Source organism: Petromyzon marinus, chromosome 8 (genome assembly GCF_048934315.1).
Source record: "Petromyzon marinus isolate PM22_M1 ecotype Great Lakes invasive population chromosome 8, UKy_Petmar_22M1.pri1.0, whole genome shotgun sequence".
In the NCBI taxonomy this organism is placed as follows: domain Eukaryota; kingdom Metazoa; phylum Chordata; class Hyperoartia; order Petromyzontiformes; family Petromyzontidae; genus Petromyzon; species Petromyzon marinus.
In genome coordinates, this window is record NC_133674.1 from 19022998 (window position 1) to 19043337 (window position 20340).

The window sequence follows — 20340 nt, forward strand, 5'->3', positions numbered from 1 at the left end:
CTCCGACACTAACCCTACCCTAACCCAACCCAACTCCGACACTAACCCTACCCTAACACAACTCCTACACTAACCCTACCCTAACACAACCCAACTCCGACACTAACCCTACCCTAACCCAACCCAACTCCTACACTAACCCTACCCTAACACAACTCTGACACTAACCTAACCCTACCCTAACCCAACCCAACTACGACACTAACCCTACCCTAACCCAACCCAACTACGACACTAACCCTACCCTAACACAACTCCTACACTAACCCTACCCTAACACAACTCCTACACTAACCCTACCCTAACCCAACACAACTCCTACACTAACCCTACCCTAACACAACCCAACTACGACACTAACCCTACCCTAACACAACTCCTACACTAACCCTACCCTAACACAACTCCTACACTAACCCTACCCTAACCCAACCCAACTCCTACACTAACCCTACCCTACCCTAACACAACTCCTACACTAACCCTACCCTACCCTAACCCAACTCCGACACTAACCCTACCCTAACCCAACTCCGACACTAACCCTACCCTAACCCAACTCCTACACTAACCCTACCCTAACACAACTCCGACACTAACCCTACCCTAACCCAACCCAACTCCGACACTAACCCTACCCTAACACAACTCCGACACTAACCCTACCCTAACCCAACCCAACTCCTACACTAACCCTACCCTAACACAACTCCGACACTAACCCTACCCTAACACAACTCCGACACTAACCCTACCCTAACCCAACCCAACTCCTACACTAACCCTAACCCAACACAACTCCGACACTAACCCTACCCTAACACAACTCCGACACTAACCCTACCCTAACACAACTCCTACACTAACCCTACCCTAACCCAACTCCTACACTAACCCTACCCTAACACAACTCCTACACTAACCCTACCCTAACCCAACTCCTACACTAACCCTACCCTAACACAACTCCTACACTAACCCTACCCTAACCCAACTCCTACACTAACCCTACCCTAACCCAACTCCTACACTAACCCTACCCTAACACAACTCCTACACTAACCCTACCCTAACCCAACTCCTACACTAACCCTACCCTAACCCAACTCCTACACTAACCCTACCCTAACACAACTCCTACACTAACCCTACCCTAACCCAACCCAACTCCGACACTAACCCTACCCTAACACAACTCCTACACTAACCCTACCCTAACACAACTCCTACACTAACCCTACCCTAACCCAACTCCTACACTAACCCTACCCTAACACAACTCCTACACTAACCCTACCCCAACCCAACTCCGACACTAACCCTACCCTAACCCAACCCAACTCCGACACTAACCCTACCCTAACACAACTCCTACACTAACCCTACCCTAACACAACTCCTACACTAACCCTACCCTAACCCAACCCAACTCCGACACTAACCCTACCCTAACACAACTCCTACACTAACCCTACCCTAACCCAACTCCTACACTAACCCTACCCTAACACAACTCCTACACTAACCCTACCCTAACCCAACTCCTACACTAACCCTACCCTAACACAACTCCTACACTAACCCTACCCTAACACAACTCCGACACTAACCCTACCCTAACACAACTCCTACACTAACCCTACCCTAACACAACTCCTACACTAACCCTACCCTAACCCAACTCCGACACTAACCCTACCCTAACACAACTCCTACACTAACCCTAACCCAACCCAACTCCTACACTAACCCTACCCTAACACAACTCCGACACTAACCCTACCCTAACACAACCCAACTCCTACACTAACCCTACCCCAACCCAACTCCGACACTAACCCTACCCTAACCCAACCCAACTCCTACACTAACCCTACCCTAACACAACCCAACTCCTACACTAACCCTACCCTAACCCAACCCAACTACGACACTAACCCTACCCTAACACAACTCCGACACTAACCCTACCCTAACCCAACCCAACTCCTACACTAACCCTACCCTAACCCAACCCAACTCCTACACTAACCCTACCCTAACCCAACTCCTACACTAACCCTACCCTAACACAACTCCTACACTAACCCTACCCTAACCCAACTCCTACACTAACCCTACCCTAACCCAACTCCTACACTAACCCTACCCTAACACAACTCCTACACTAACCCTACCCTAACCCAACCCAACTCCGACACTAACCCTACCCTAACACAACTCCTACACTAACCCTACCCTAACACAACTCCTACACTAACCCTACCCTAACCCAACTCCTACACTAACCCTACCCTAACACAACTCCTACACTAACCCTACCCCAACCCAACTCCGACACTAACCCTACCCTAACCCAACCCAACTCCGACACTAACCCTACCCTAACACAACTCCTACACTAACCCTACCCTAACACAACTCCTACACTAACCCTACCCTAACCCAACCCAACTCCGACACTAACCCTACCCTAACACAACTCCTACACTAACCCTACCCTAACCCAACTCCTACACTAACCCTACCCTAACACAACTCCTACACTAACCCTACCCTAACCCAACTCCTACACTAACCCTACCCTAACACAACTCCTACACTAACCCTACCCTAACACAACTCCGACACTAACCCTACCCTAACACAACTCCTACACTAACCCTACCCTAACACAACTCCTACACTAACCCTACCCTAACCCAACTCCGACACTAACCCTACCCTAACACAACTCCTACACTAACCCTAACCCAACCCAACTCCTACACTAACCCTACCCTAACACAACTCCGACACTAACCCTACCCTAACACAACCCAACTCCTACACTAACCCTACCCCAACCCAACTCCGACACTAACCCTACCCTAACCCAACCCAACTCCTACACTAACCCTACCCTAACACAACCCAACTCCTACACTAACCCTACCCTAACCCAACCCAACTCCGACACTAACCCTACCCCAACCCAACTACGACACTAACCCTACCCTAACACAACTCCTACACTAACCCTACCCTAACACAACTCCTACACTAACCCTACCCCAACCCAACTCCTACACTAACCCTACCCTAACACAACTCCTACACTAACCCTACCCTAACACAACTCCTACACTAACCCTACCCTAACACAACTCCTACACTAACCCTACCCTAACACAACTCCGACACTAACCCTACCCTAACACAACTCCTACACTAACCCTACCCTAACCCAACCCAACTACGACACTAACCCTACCCTAACACAACTCCTACACTAACCCTACCCTAACACAACTCCTACACTAACCCTACCCTAACCCAACTCCTACACTAACCCTACCCTAACACAACTCCGACACTAACCCTACCCTAACCCAACCCAACTCCTACACTAACCCTACCCTACCCCAACCCAACTCCTACACTAACCCTACCCTAACACAACTCCTACACTAACCCTACCCTAACCCAACCCAACTACGACACTAACCCTACCCTAACACAACTCCTACACTAACCCTACCCTAACACAACTCCTACACTAACCCTACCCTCATCCTACCCGGGTCCCCAGCGCTCCGTCCGTCCCGCCCTCTCTCTCCCCACGCCGCGCGCGTCACTCCCAAAACTCACAAAGCGCCGACACCCACTTAAATCCCTTCCCCGCACCACCACTACCACCACCACCACCAAGTCACCACCCCCGCCAAAGACACACACACACACACCCCTTCCCCGAGCAACACCCTAACCCTACCCCTCCGGACCCCCGCTGCGGTCAGAGAGGCTAAGGATAGGCGCATGAACTCACTCACTCGCGCTGCTGCAGGTGTAGGGGAATGATCGAGACTCGACTCGTTGCGGTGGCATAGCAGCAGCAGCAGCATCAGCATCATAAAGGAGCCCTTGGTTCCATTGACAGTACGAGTCCAATTTGCCCGCGTGGTGCTGCGTGAGGGTTTGGGCGGTGGAGCTGGCGGCGTGAACGCGGTGCCTCTCTCGCTACGGACACGTTCAAGGGGTGCCGGTGCTGCTGTTTGCTGCTGCTGCTGCTGCTGGCTGGTGGTGGTGGTCGGGGCGAGCGTGAGAGATGATCGCCGCTGGCACGGGAATGGAGGAGCGGTTGCTGCTTCGGCTGAGTGGGGGGCCACCCTGGGGATTCAGACTCAGCGGGGGCCGTGAGGTGCAGAGTCCCCTCGTGGTGTCCAAGGTACGGACCGGTGGCTCGGCGTGGGACGCGAACTGTGGTGGACAGGGGGCGCGGGTTCGGGGCCGCTCTGCGATGTGCAGACAGTGTGCCGCGTGAGTTTGTGTTGTTTGCCTTAATAGGTGCTCCCTAACAGCACGCTCCCCTGAAGTCTATATAAGGCCGTGATGTCGGTTCTCTCGTTGTGTTAGCCTTATATAGCTGCTCACTTAAAGCACTTTCCCCCAACAGTCTATGAGTGGGATCTTAGCTTTGTGTGTGTGTGTGTATGTGTGTGTGTGTATTAGCTCGTATTGCGTGTGTTGGCCCAATCGGTAGGCGTTCGCTAACAGAACTTGGACCCAACAGTCTATAAAGTTGTGCGATGCATGTGTAAGTGCACGTGTGTGTGTCTCCGTGTGTGTGTTTGGGGGGCGGTAGTGTAGCGGTTAGCGCGCTGCGCTATGAACCCGGCGACCCGGGTTCGATTCCCGCTCACGGCCAACACCACAGTGACGATTATCTGAACCGGTACTGGGCCTCCCCTAGGTCGACTCAGCCTAAAATGAGTACCTGGTGTGGTGTGTGTGAACATCCCCACTCGGGAGAAGACAATGAGCGGCAAGGCGTGGTTCTGGTCACCATCTACCCTTCGTGCCCCGTAGCAACCTTTAAGAGGTTCTCGCAAAAACAGCACTCGCACACAAAGAAAAAATAGCATTTTAAAACACTACGGGCGGTTTATTTGTCTATGTTATCTTCGATTAGAATAGGCACTTTAAAATAAATATCACTGCACCCTTAAGAAGCGACTGTACGATGGGGATTCATCATTGCCTAACCCTCAACCACTTAGGGCAAAGTCTTTGAGACTTCAAAGTCACGCGAATTGAGACACGCGTGGGGTTCCAATTCACACTGCGTCCGTTGAGACGTCTTTGGCACTGAAAGCTGCGAACATTTGTGGTGTTTATTAAGACGCTCAAACAAAATAGATGAATGCAGCAGTGAAGCGTCATGTCAATGGAGCTCGTCTTACTGAGGAATTAAGTTTGATGGAACACTGCCACTCACACGAGCCGATGAAGCGATGTTGTGTTTGAGTGCGCGTGTATTGTCTCTGTATCGGGGAGAGCGGAGGCGCAGTGGTTAGCGCGCCGCGCTACGAACAACAAAGCTGTAAACTCGTTATCAGTGTCCTACTTGATTACAGACCAATTCACACCTTATTAGTCACCCCGTGCCCTTATAAATCTCAACGTTCATCCTACAAAGTCCCATCATAAGGGAGAAACACAAACACACAGACAAACACATGTTTGTTATTTCCAGCATTGAAACGGCTGTACGCCGTATGGACCTGAAAACTCAACTCCCCTGTACAAGAATACGGATAAACCGTATGGGTTGACAGGTATGCGAACACGGTGACCCGATTTCGATTCCCGCTCACGGCCAACATCAGTGACGATTATCTGAACCGGTCCCGGGCCTCTCCTAGGTCGACTCAGTCTAAAATAAGTTCCTGGTGCTATGTTTAAACATGGGGCGTGGTGCTAACCACCCCACTCCCTCGTGTGCCGTGCCGGCCTTCATAGGTGCTACTCGCTCACAGCACTTTCCCCACAAAGTCTGTTGCCCACGAGCAAATTACCCTGACAAATGCGTCCGAACTTGTCGCATATCTCACGCTGCACAGAGTTGAGGCTGTTCGTCTCTTTGGATCGGTGGCCACCACGAGGAAGTGCTGAGTGTCAACCGCGACGGGGTTTTACTCACGTGTCGTTCAAATATCGCAACGCAGGAGCCTCCCGGTAAATGTTTCGCATCATTGCACCTGAGCCTGTGACCAAATCACCAGGAAGCTGAAGCTGCTTTGACCATCGACGGTGCTTTGATGGGTGCCCACCGTACATCATTATAAAACGGCTGTTATAGTCTTCTGCGGGAATACGTTGTGAGCATCAGAGGCCAGATCATAAACATTCCGTTGTTGCACTATACCGGTAGTTCTTCAAGACCTGGGGTGCACGCACCCACTGGGGGTGCGTGATGCCCTTTCTGGGGGTGCGAGACGTGGCCAGATTTCTTTTTAGAAGGTGAATCTTCGAAACACCGATTAAGCACGGGGGGCACGTGAGTAGAACTTACTTTTTTTTTCTTCAAACCCTAATGTATTTATTATAACATTATAATCGTTTTAACGATTGAGAGCCAAAGGGTTGCAAGGCTGCAGTCAAGGTTAAGAACCACTGTACTATACTCTGCTGCCACGTCTATGCCCTCTACCTTCGCCAACTAGACCTGACCAGCGTGGCGAAGTGGCGAAGTATGATCGAATAACGCGTACAGGACTCGCAGGATAGGCCCTCATCCAGCAGTGGATTAGCAAACGGCTGTACACAGTACACGACAGTTTCGTGTTCACAAATGCGATTTGCAACTGACAGCAAACCATGGGGAATGCAACTGTAAATGAGGAAAATGGAGAAGTGCCCCTTGTGGGGAAGGCAATAGTGGTTGTCCTATGGATGGACTCGCCCGTGCCATAAGAACGTGGAATTTTCCAGAGGAAATGAGCACTGACGCAATGGTTATTGGAGCAGGAAGTCACTCAGAATGTTGATATATACAGACATGACGACGTTTCATTTAGACACGAATAAATAATGGTAATTGTTTACTTATGAAATTCCTGAGTATATATATTCTTGGTTCTTTCGGTAAAGTCACGAAAGAGGAACCAAGAATATGAATCACTGCAGTCACGAAAGCTTTACATCAAAAGTCCTGAGTCTAAGACGTTTTTTTTTTATCGGAGGGCTCTGCATTGCCATGTTTTGGCCAATGCCTGACTTAGTGGGCGAGGAAACCCGAACACCAGGAGAAGACCCCCCCCCCCACCACGCATACGAGGTGGGTGACACTCACCTGGCCCCCCACCCCACCACGCATACGAGGTGGGTGACACTCACCTGCCCCCCCCACCACCTCACAGCCCTCGTCGCCTACAACGCGTGGCAAGCCCTGCTTGCCGGAGGTCACCCAACCCCAAGAACCAACCAGCCTCGAAAAATCCTTCAGCTTCTGAGATCCGATGAGATCGGGCACATTCCTGCTGAGTGATTTGGCCGTAGACACACACGCACACAGTGCCCCACGTGTGTGTGCGTGAGCCGCTTGCGTTCCTGTGAGTTTATTTTTGTGGCTGGCATGTTCCAGCTCCCGCTCCAAAGTCTGCCTTCTCTCCTCGCCCATGGGACCGCTCCCACCAGACACCGATTCTTGCCAATGTGAGACAAATTCTACTCTGTTATTCTGCTTATTAAATGTGCGTACATACGGTACACAATACATATAGACAGGGCTTAATTTCTCACTCGGTGTGTTTTCCAGAACACTGCTAGGCTGGCTTAGAGTAGGGATTATTGGCATGGCACTCCCTACCACAACGGTACAAGGTACGCCTATCCATAATAATAATTTTATTTATTTTACCCCATATTTCTATAATCCGATGGACAGGTTGATGGGAATAGAAGATGCAATGAGGACAAAATAAGGCGAGATGGGTGTGTCATACCAACATTAATTCCCGGAACAGCATTCCGGACTCCTTCCGGCCAAAACTTGTGACAGAGATACTTGTGTAAATTATAATCACGTTCTGGACGGGTCAGAGCGGATATGCGGTACAAATACAAGCATAGTAGAGTCAGCCATTGACCAAATAATCAGAAATGCACCCGGTCCCATACCAGGGTTGAATCTTGTTAGTGCTATGACGGGTAACCATCCCATGCACAACAGGCATCATAGGGCAGTGTCGCTCTCATGTCTATGCTCCCCACCTTCAACTGGCCCTGAGAACCATGGTGAAATATAGCGGAATCACTGCCACGACCTGCGCGGCGTGCAAAGTTCTTCACCCATTAGGGCCTCACTTGCTCTCAATTTCAGGAGGTTCCTGCGTTGGTCGCATCGTCATCTTTGGCCAATTCCATGAATGAAGTGACTTTGTGCGGGAGGAAACCGGGACAACCCGGATGCGAAAACCCCCACCACGCATCGGGGTCGGTGGTGACACTCAGCACTGCCATCTCTGGGCCACTCCCGGTAGTTCACACTCTTCAATCACCGGGGAGGCCCCGGTGGTCACACGCAGCTGACTAACCAACCAAGGTCAAAGCTGCTCAGCTTCCGATATTCATCGAGATTTGGCGCAGGTTGGGGAAATTGGTAACACTGAGCCATGGCACAATGGGAATGCCACCGGCAGTGTTCGACAGGTATGAAGCAATACGGAACGAGAGCAGCTCAGCCAGAAGTGGTGGTGCATGACTGTGAGTCAGCAATTTCAAAGAAAGGCTTATTGGGTCACGTAGATTTGTGCATCAAAAGTCCCCCCTGGGCTGCATGGTGGCCAGGGGATGACAGTGCAGCAAGTGGGCTCGTGCAACTGTTCGTTTAGACCTTGGAGTTGTACTCACCAGTACACACTCTCTGGTTTTCCTCCCACACAAAAGCCAAACTCTCACCAATGGTCAAACATCCCAGGGTGATCTCCTGAAAGTCAGTCCCTGAAATTGAGTCAGTCTTTCGTGGAAAATGAAATAACGTTGCTACTAATTGTGGTTATTATTTTATTATACACTGCACCAAATGCATACCTGTCTCTGTTCAATAAAATAGTAAAACTTTACCACCCTTTCACAATCTATTGCTAGACGAATGACTTCTCACGCCTAGTCTATCACGGTAGTTGTTTGACCATACTTCACCACTCTGGTCAGCACGGGTTTGTGAAGGTGGGTGCCCAGGTCCTGTTCAGATATCACTCGCTGCTGACTGTAGCTGTTAATGGGAATCAAACTGAGGTTGTCAGGTTCCTGACTCATTGCGTGAGCCACTGCGCCACCGCTCCTATGCACCACACCCGTTACGTGTGTATGTGGAACTTCTTTTGCACCGTACGTAGCCAACCTTACTAATCGGAGGTGTTGGGGAAGGACAAAAAAACTAACAATGCACTCTCCTAGTGAAGAGCTGTGTGCCCGAGTGGTAAGTGCGTGCAACTGTGTGTGTGTCTGAGCGAGAGAGTGTGTGTCAGGACCCTTTAAAAGGTGAGGCTGAAGAAGTTCACAGAGTGGATTTAAAAAAAGCTCTCGCCTCTTGCGATCTCCAGTTACACCGACTCCTCGCGCCGTGGAGCTATCGAGTTGACGAGACCGCTCTCTGAACCGGCACTACGGTTAGCGGGACCCGGGTCGGGTGTCCAACTTGGGTCCAAGGCGCCTGCGCCGCTTAGAGTTCATTCCGGGGGAAAAGTCGCGCCGCGTGCGTGCGTGGCTCTGGCGAGCGAGCGAGGTGGCGGTGGCAGTGGTGCCACAAGCGGCGGATGCCGCAGCAATCTCCGCACCTCTCACTTTCGTGGCTGGCCGCGGCGTCTCCTGTGTGTCTCTCTCTCTCTCTCGCCTCTCCACCTCTTGCCGTCTCGCCCCGCGTCTCTGTGAACACGCAGCAGCAGCAGCAGCGTTGGCGGTGGGCGGCATTGAGAGAGTTGCCTTCTAAAGAGGTGGCGCGGCGTAAGGGAGCAGAAGCGATGGATTGGTGGTGAATATTTGGTGGGGGCAGAGTGGTTTCATATTGTGTCAAGTAGCCAAGAGGGGTTTATTCAGGATATGTATGATTGTATGTTTATCCCAACGGAAAGGGGCTACTTTTTACAGTAATGCAGTAATGAGGGCGAGGGGGGTATAGTGTCATGCCACAACATATTTTATTAAGGGAGGGCACTTACCTACATTCAAGTGTATTCTCTAACCAAACGGAATTAACCCGTGACGATACATGCACTGAATCCAATCGGTAAGAGTTTATGCTTTTTGTTAAATTCGTATATTGAACTTCTTTCGCACCGTACTTAACCAACCGTGCTAATCGGAGGTTTTAAAATCACCCCGATAAAAAACCAGGGCAGTCCTTACCCCCCATCAGATTCACAGATTGGACTCAGAAGTCACGTGCCTCTGCTGCTCTGTTCTCTCTTACATGGAGGAGTAAGATTAAGGCTGAGATTCGGTGTTACAAGTGGCCGTGAGAATGTTGTTGTTATGTTATGCACATTTTTTTGTTTAAATGTAGCTCACATGCAAACCATAATAATAAATAAAATAATAATTATTGCGGATTTCATATAACCAAGAGAGTCTCAAGACTTTTTTTCATGAGGGTTCTGTATTGGGGTTTTTGTACATTCCTTTCGTTGAATCTCAGAATTTTCACCTGGCAAAAAATGTATGATCATAATGATCTTGATCCTTAGATGCTGGTGCTGCTAACACTGATGATAATGATATCATTGATGCTACCAATCATAATGACGATAAGACACTGGTGCATTATACTTGATTAAAAACCAAAAAGTATCGCATTGGCGTTGAGATTATTGCATCTTTTATAAGAACTCCAAATTCCTGGAATGTGTCTCAGTCGTGATTCTTTATATATAGCAGAATTAATATTAGAATAATTCCATCATTCAAGGTTATATTGAGATATAGAGATTGCTGGAGGAGGCTCAGGTGGCAGGCCCACTGAGCCAACACCGCTGTCATCCTCTGGGTTTGAAACCGGGCAGCCGTCCGTGATGTAATCAAATCGTCGAGTGGAGTCAATTGATGGTCTTGGTGCAGTCAGCAAGGCAATTTTCTGAACAACAACTAAAAAATAGTTTTCTGGAAGAAAAAAAACTCAACGCATTTGTCATTTATATTTGCTATGAATAAAAAGCGGCATTGCCCAAACACATCACCTCATTTATTTTTTGGCTATGGCGTTATTGTACTGTATGTTGAACTTCTTTTGCACCGTACTTAGCCAACCGTGACAAATAGAGGTATGGGGAAAGGACAATAAACTAAGCATAATCAACTGTTATAAATTAATTCGTTTTTAATTTAGATTTAAAAGTTATTGACGAATGTGTTGAGTTTCTTATTATGTGTACACCATTGCCAAGTTAAAATCGCATTTTCTCAAATATTAAGTATTGTCTTTCACTTTGATAGTAACAAAACATCTTGGTTTGAATGCCATGTACAAAAGTTCGCCCTCTCGTCCGTGTGAATAAAGAAACCCGTTTGAAAAGTTATCAGAAATAGTTCCCATGATGGCTTATTTTTGCTTGGCATTCTCTACCAGATGGAGTTGAATTGCTCTCTTTAGAGTTCCGAACGGATACCTTGTCTCGTTCGATGGCACCGACATCACAATTGAAATGCAACTGGGAAAATAAAAATAACTAAGAATAGGGCTGAGATGGGATGGGGCAAAGGATGAATGTGGACGCGCTGGAGCCAAAGTCAGCCGGTATCATTGTGTCCCACCGCACTATAACTATGACCAAATCACCCTGGATTCAGACAATCTCATCGGACCGCCAAGGCTGAGCAGGCTTGATCCTCGATAGTGTTGGGATGAGCGACCAGCATGCATAACAGGTGTTGTAGGCTGCGCAGAACATGTGGTGGGCAGCAGAAGGCAGTGCAGTAAAATCCATCGTCGTACTGTACTTCTATGCCCCCGCGCCTACGCTCTCCATCTTGACCAACCGCGCGTTCGCCGGGAGCGCCGAGCTGCTGCCCGCCGTTCGTGGGCAGCGGAGGCCCTTCCTCGTCCAGCGGAGGCATTGACGACAGGGGGGATCGACTCGGTCCCACGAGGCTTTCGGCGCCCTTTGCACACGCGCGCGGTGTGGGACTCCACGTGCCCGGCGCTCCAGAGGAGTGGCCTCCCGCTTGCGCTATTTACAAGGCGCACCCGGCGCGTGCGTGCGTGCGTGCGCGCGGGAGCGAGCGGACAATTTTTAGAAGGTCCCTCTTTGCCCCCCGTTCTGGGAGCGTCGTCGTGTAGGGTCGGCGCTGTATTTATAGCGGCGGTGACGACGCCCGGCAGGACGGAGATCGCGCGCACGTAAGGGGGGTGTCGCCTTCGTGAGGGCTGCTGACCCCTGCGGGTGGATCCACCAATCCGTGCAACGCACACGCTCGAGCGCTCGCTGGCGCGCGTTCGCGTGGATTGTTAAAAGCAGGAAGGCCTCGCCGAGTCTGTGGGCTGCTTTTCAGGAAGGTACTGCATGAAAATGTTCGGTCAATTCCTTAACAATGAGAATGTTGCGTGTCAGAGGACTCCAGAGAGCTTGGAGAAACCCACCCCCCCCCCCCCGTGCGTGTGAGGGGATGACAGCTCTACGCTCCGTAACGATGGTTTCACAAACCCACTTGCTGTACTGCCACCGCCTGGCCACTTAACAACCCAAATTGGCTTGCGAGTCACAAATCTGCACGTTGTCCACCAACCCTTCCCTCGAAAGCCACGGATCCACCGCTTGACACCACCATGAATGTTTACAATACAAGCTAAGCTGCAGCCATTCTCAAGCCACCAGTACATGAAAGTCGCCATGTAGGTCACCGGGGAATCTTTGGCCATCCTTGCCCATTCGCATGGTCAGTGCAGGGTGGTGAATGGGCGGATGGGCAGGGATGGATTCCGTTAACGCTCTCCACTGATGTTAGCCGTGGCCGGGAATCGAACTCGGGACGCCGGGTTCAGATGGCGCCACGCGTTAACCACTCTACCGCCTCTCTGCCACGGCACATGCAAGCTTCATATTTCATGTGATTTAATTCCCTAATAAGGAGTATTTTGCATGTTCAAGATAGAGGCTCGAATAGAAAAAAAAACTGCGTCAAGATAACTCGGTGTCAGTGAAGATGGTATTCTGCTTCTATAATTATCAATGGACCGACTCACTACCAGCATTGTATCAGGGGCCATTGCTTTTAATTCAGAGCTAAAGATTCTCGGAATCTCATTCACCCACGACCGCCTCATTCAATTCGCCCTGCCTCGGCCTCCGCGTCATCGCGACGCACTGAAGCGTCACGCACGCAACACTCATGCCTTCCCTTTGTGCCACATCCTTTTGCTTTAACTTTCAAGGTTTCCCTGACAATTGCAATCAACAGCTATTGTGAAAAAAATAAAAGTTCTCAAGTGTTATAATATATAAATATATATTCCCTTGGTATGTTTAACTCCATATTGTCATCAGATATGTCAGATTGGGATAGAGAGATTGTAGGCTGGCATAACAAAAACGAGTACAGCCCTTTTGTAAATCCGCTACTGTATGAATGCATCCCCAAGGACCATGAGGGCTTGTTTGACCATACCTCGCCATGCTGGTCAATACTGGTTGATTAAGGTGGAGAACATAGACGCAGGGGCATAGAAGTACAGTGCAACAATGGGTTTTGCCCACAACGTGGCCCCAGAGTCTACAAGGCCCATTATGTGTGGCGTCCATCCAAGCAGGATCCAAGTTCTAGCCTTCTGAGACTTATTAGTAGGAAAGCATTGATTTTGATTTATATATATTGATTTTGATTTATAAATATTGATTCATATCATCTAAGCGGGGTTGAACCTGGATCGTGCTTGGATGGATATTAAATAAATATATTCATCCACTTACGACACATGCATCCATATGTGAATGTATGTAAGAATATATTAAATTATTTTCATATCTTTTGATTTAAAGCTTTCGTGACTGCAGTAATTCATATTCTTAGCTCTTTCGGTAAAGTCACGTTGAAGGGAAACAATCAAATAATAAAATATATATTGTTTTATATATATTTATTGTTTCCCTTCAACGTGACTTTACCGAAAGAGCTAAGAATATGAATATTTTCATATCTGTTTGTGAATGGTACTTGGTATGTGATGAAAGTGGCTCTCAGGAGAGATCAGGAGGTTGTTGCCATCGTTAGAAGTTGGTGGAGAGCTTCTAAATGCAGCCGTGATCCCATCTTCTAGAAGTCGTCTCCATATGCAATCGTACGTGTTTATAGTATGCGTTTCATACCGCCACAGGATCCACAGATTCCCTCCACTTCTATTGATTCATGCCCCCTGGGATGCTGCTCCCGTTGTGCGCGACTGTCAGCGCACGAGGCAGCATGAACTTTCGTGGCACTGAACGCAAAACTGAGCAATGTGCTTCTGCACAAACAAGCGTGCACAGTGATCTTAGATGTAAAGTTTTCGGTGGAAATCCACGGATATGCAAAGAAGGATTTAGTCTGTTCCGACAAATAACGGGGGTACAGCATTCTAGAGGAAGGGAAGATTATTCCTGAATATTGCTTCCCCTCGGGGGAACAAAATCTGCGTCCATTCCTGGGGCACAAATATTTCCTGACACCGGACTGACATTGGGGTTTCGTCACGGAGGTCAGTGACGATGCACAGACCTCGTCGTGATTCTCACGGGCGTAGCGGGGGGCATTGTTCTCATCGTGAGAAAAAGCCGTCGCCGGTATGTTCCCACGTACTAGAGCCGGCACAATTAAGAGTTGGTGTAACTTTAAATGCCTCTTCGGCTCTCGATGCGAGGGGGCTCTTAACTTTGGCGATCCCGCGTATTATGAGGCGGGCTTGCGTAACTTCGCGCCCAATTCGTGTGGGGATCTCATTAGGTGCATAAAGGTCCCGATTCAGAGCAACACAACGGCCAAATCGTCATGTGCCGTGGCTTAAGGCGACACTGCCAGCTCACCGACACACACGGGCGTGGCCAAACAACCTCATTGAACGTAGCATGAGAGGGTGGGGGGGGGGCTTCCGTTAATCAGTGGATTTCCGAAAGTCTGCAAATCATCACCACCACCATTATTATTGTTCGCGGTACACGGCCGCTATATTTCACACGGGGCGATTCCGTCCCACACGCGGACATCCGTCGCAGGTCCTCCGCTGCCGTCATGGCGTGCGTGCGCCCCGGTTCCTGTGTCACAGCATCTCTAAAGGAGCACGCTGCTCATCCAGCCACCCAACGACACCCCAACGCTCACACGTGAACCCGCCACCACGCACACGACCTCCCATCCTCTGCCCTGTTCGCCCTCCCTACCGTCATATATAAACGACGCATACCAGAGACCCCCGCAAGCCAAGGTCCAGAGAGTAGCTGATCTTGCAAGCTCATCATGGATTATAAATACTCGCTGAAGCTAGGGGGGGGGGGGCCTTGTGCCACTGTTGCCTCCTTTTTATGCGGGGTGGGGGGGGGGGATCTCTGGGCACTGCTATTTGTTAGGCGAGAATACACACCGGCCTTCCGTGAAGACGCAAGAGAAGTAACTCGACTACAGTAATTAAAATTGTATTCCTGCTCATTAGTTTATCTTGAACTATGTATTGCTATTTGCTATATTTTGTATTATTATATATAACATGTAATAATAATGCACAGCCATATGTTCATTACGCTGCTGGATGAAGGCCACCCTACAGCCTAGCTTTGGTCATGGGGAGTAGGTCTTGGTCATACTTCACCACACTGGTCACTGAGGGATGGTGAAGGGGTGTGGGACAGAAGAACGGGCTCACATATCACTCGCCACTGATGTTAGGCGCGGAAGGGAATCAAACTCAGGTCACCGGGTTAACATCACAGTATGCTAACCACTGCGCCACCACTTATCAACCGTGTTTTAATCGAAAGCGTCATACGTTTGAAGTCTGGTCGACTGCGCGAATGAGATAAAAAGTCTGGGTTTGTGTCTGTTCATCGGGGCCGATTATGATTTCCATCTGACAGATGATGTAAAAAAAATACTTGCTGAAAAATAACACCAAGCAGGTGGCAACGCGACAGGGTGGAGGGGAGGAGGGCTCTAAAGTGTTGTTTGGGATCCAACCTGAGGGTACTTTGACCCGGAGTGAGAGGCACACTTGCTCTCACCCATCACAGGCACCAACCCCCAATCCCCACCCCCTTAACGCACGCGTCACTTGGAACATTCCAAGTGTTGGACACCCGACACCAGGTGCAAGTCCAGCATCAGTCCTGGAATCTCGCCCATGATAGTGCAGTCAGATTTGGAAAGAACCATTTCACAAGAGGGGTGACCCAGATGATTGTCAAACTGCCACATAAATTTGCTTGGCGTTTTGGTATTTCTCTGTGTGTGTCTACATTATATGTGTATATAGGTAGAGCCCTTTTGCCAATCCACTGCTGAATGTGGATCTCGTCGTGTCTTGCATGTCGTGGGAGCTATTTAGCCATACTTCACCACGCTGGTCAGCGTAGGTTGGTGAAGATGATGAGCATAGTACTACCCTCTTCCGCACACAACGTAGTAGCGCCGTAGCCATCTCAATTATAGTAATAATTTAATGAATCACGCAGGAAACAATGATCTTCTTTGTCTCGGGGGAACTATGCCTTGAGTGGACCCCAGGATCAAACTCTATGCTGGAACGCCTTTGATCTCCCCATCAAGTTACCTGTTGCCCCGTAATGACCAGGGGAGCGGGGTGGGGGGTGTGGGGGGCACTCGGTGGCATTTTCAAAATTCCTCATAGCAGCAGGAGTGGAGAACACAACAACCAGAGCACGCGTGAGAAGAGCTGCCTGAGAAGACCTTTCCACCGTTATCACCAACAATCGCCGCATTTTCTAACTTAAATATGTATGGAAATACAACGATAAATAAATAAATACGCGGACTGACAAGGGCTAGGTTTGACCGCGTTACGAATGTAATGACATTTGGGTCCATCAGCCGGCTAATGGGCCTTCTGGATCAATGCCTCCCCCCCCCCCCCCCATAATTGTTTATTTTGTAGCAAGCAGGCAAAACCATTTACCGATGTAAACGCTCGGTGTCTCAACAAGCAGGGTCTCTGACCTGTTGGAAATCAATAAAGGTAACCATTTGGACGTTATCGCTTCTCGAGCAACAGACGGATAATTGAATAATGTCCGAGGCAAGAGTCCCGTCACCGCCAGGGTTGTTGATGCCACGGCACGTCGCCACTGCACGGGTCCCGCAGGTGGGGCAACACAGCAGGGGGCTTAGGCGCAAGAGCCGTCCTGCATCTCTGGCTTTAGGTCTACTCGTATGCCAGCAAAGTCTTAAACAAATGTGTTTTTTTTTTCATTGATCGAAGGTGTAACATTATTTTCTACGTACGCTTTCAAAATGCCACCAATGCAGGTTGTTTTAATTATATATAGGATGTATGCATGTGCGTGTCATCATCACCACGAGCCAAGAGCAATCCACTGCTGGATGAATGCCTCAAGCCATCGCTAGCCCTCACGGTCCTTCAATCCAACACCTCCACGTGCTGTTAGCGAGCACCTCTTTTTCAATTTCCTTTCCTGTCAGCGCTTATGCTTTTTAGTGTTACGATTACGATTTTTGTACTGAACCCAAATTAATAACCCATCCGTGCTCACATTGATTGCAGTGCTGTGTTTTTGGTCACGTCTACACATTATGATTTGGATGATGGTGATGATAATTATCATCATCATGTACTGATGTAACTTAACAGGCCCTGGAGGACCCTGGAGGAGCCAGGGCCTTGTAAGTTATTACTGGCCACTGATGTTAGCCGTGGCCATAAATCAAACGCAGGTAGCTCGTTTCATAGCACAGCACCGCTAACCATCGCGCCACTAGTCCACCCATTGTGGAGAGAAAGGCACTTAATTATGAGACCTAGATTTAAAAAAATCCCAGCCAGATCCAACTCAACCCAAACGTACCAACAGGTGAACGCCACTTGATGGGAAGCCATTCGAGGCTCTGCTACGGACAGCTAACGGTATTCACCATGGGAATGTGGAATTTCCACAACTGGGTGAGGACCATTGATGGAGGGGAGCACTTCTCGATGCTCATTTGAGCTTGGGAGTTGACTTATTTAGAGCTGCCTCCACCGCACGGGAGTGTGTACAGATTAACTCACCTTCCCAGGAGAACAGGCCTGGCGACAGCTCAGCACTGACGAATTCCAATTATCCAATTAAGCCACCTGCCCGTGTCACCCGAAACCAGGCAAAACTCAACACCAAATTTATCCCTTTCTTCGACTGGATCCAAAGGTCTGCCACGCCTGTCGTTATATATTTGCGTGCAGTCGCCACACAAATGTTTAATTTCAGCCAAAGGGTTAGGGAAAGCTACACCAAACCCACAAAGGCCCCACTTTGATTTTTTAAAGGGCCATTCCACGCATTGTGAGAATTCCTACACCTCCAACCCGCTCAGCATCACAACAGTACCCTACCATAGCCCCATCTCTCTCTCTCTTCAGTATCCTCCCAACGTGAAGTGACGTGCAAAAAAATACACGTGCTCTGCTTCCCATATTCTCTCGCCCGTCTCATACATTGCAGAGGCTAAACGCTCAAAAGACAGACGGAGGGAGGAAGCCAAAACAATAAAGTTAGTTATACGCAGCCAGCGTCGCTGAAACGCACCTTCGTGCGGTGCTGTCAAATGCTATTTACGCTTGAGAGTCACAGTTGTATAATACATAGTTACATTTTACGCAACAAAAACTCTGTTTTAATATTTCTTTCATGAGGGTCCTAATTTCAGTTTTTGGACACTACATTTTTGGATGTTTTTTTTTTTGCAAATGAAAGGAGAACTTAGCGTCTGGAGAACCCCCACAGTCTAATTAATTTAATGTCAGCAAAACTGAATACAATGTAAACATTTATCATTTACAACCACGTGTCAATCCACTGCTGGATTAAGCCCCCCCGCCCCCACCCCCATGCTGCGTCGCTCTACATGGCCTCATTCCCGCGGGGTGTCCTGAATTAAATGATCAGTGTAAAGGCGGGGGGCCCAGTACTGGTTCAGATATCACTCGCCACTGGTGTTCGCTGTGGCTAGGAATTAAACTCAGGTCACTGGGTTCATGGCACAGTGTGCAAATCAATCCACATTCCCACTACATTACCGTTTCTAAAAAAAAACGTGAAATTATATTGACTTTGCATTGGCATCTCTTTAACGTAAACCATTTTTAGACATTTTTGGCCAAACAGAACTTGCAGTCGGACAGTATGAATTGGCCAGGTGACTCTGGGGTCAGAGACGCTGACCTAGAACTGCATAGATCCTGGATTCAAATCATGATTTCATCCACGTGGAATAAATCCACATTCTGCAGTGGAGCGCATTCATAGCATCAGCCCGGTTAGCAATCACTGCACGAAAATAAATATTAAATCTGGCTGATCACTAAACTTGGCTTATTCCAACTCTGAGATTAACAAAATATGAGTTTGAGATGCGACGATCTCTGGACGTGCCCCTAAGTGTGGGCGGAGAAGGTCTCTTTAAGTGGCTCCAAGAAGCAAATTGCGTGCAGCCGTCTTCCAGGGGCCATTCTCTGATGCAAGGTGATCCACTGCTGTCTGCGAGCAATTCCAAAATAAACACAAAATCTGTCAGACGCTCGACCCGTCCGCTCAGCGTGCGAGACACCGACTCGGTTTCACCCCGTTATTGCTCATCGGTGAGCCGTACGCACCGGGCAGGGATAGAGTAAACAAAAAACGAATCCGCGTCGCCCCGTGAAGGCTTGCGGCAACAGCGCGGTGTCTGCATTACCCACGGATTTCTTTGGCCCCCGAGACGCTCGCAGCTACCGTCGACTGGATTCATGCGACCGACAGGTGTGGGTTTTCGACGGCCCCGCATGCTTTAGGAATGACGCGTGGCCCCAGCATTGGGGTTGGCGTGGTGCCGCTAATGAGGCCGGTAATTTGAGGCGGGGGTTGGTTGATGGGTGGGGGGTAGTGGGAGAAAGAGGGGGGCTCTGTGTGGCCACGTTACACAGAGGTGGGAGGAGCATGAGTGAGATTGATATCTGCACCATCGTTTCGTGCTATTCAGATCGATCGTGACTTGAATTGCGTTGCGCTGCGATGTGTTTTCAGGTTGTGCCCGCGCGTTTTTTGGCACGACGTCCGACGATTTACTCCATGTGAGTGGGATCTTCTTCGGGAACCTTTTTTTGGAGTAGTGAAAAAAAGCTCCCGGGAGCCGGAGCGAATTGTCAGATGTTGGTACCAGACAAAAAGTGGCCTAACCCGAAACACAACGTAGAGCTACAGAGCGCAACCTCAAATAACTCTGCAGTGGTCAACATCTAATTGTATTCCAATAACGTTCCACATCTGCGAATGGACTTTGGGAACACGTGAAATTTGACGTCAATTTCATAATAGGTGAGGTTCGCAAGACATGGCAGTGCAGCATTGGATT

The 20340-nt window shown here is 49.2% G+C and overlaps 1 protein-coding gene across 2 annotated transcripts in view; it reads left to right on the forward strand.

Annotated features, from left to right (window-relative positions):
• Positions 1 to 3615: 3615 nt before the first annotated feature.
• Positions 3616 to 20340, forward strand: part of LOC116940337 (synaptopodin 2-like protein) — a 53467-nt gene continuing 36742 nt past the window's right edge. For both annotated transcript variants that reach the window (XR_004402533.2, XM_032950033.2), the window contains exon 1: positions 3616 to 4207. Coding sequence is in view for 1 of the 2 variants with exons in the window: in XM_032950033.2 (XP_032805924.2) it covers positions 4088 to 4207 (120 nt within the window). In the remaining variant the exon portion in view is untranslated. The remainder of the gene's footprint in view (positions 4208 to 20340) is intronic.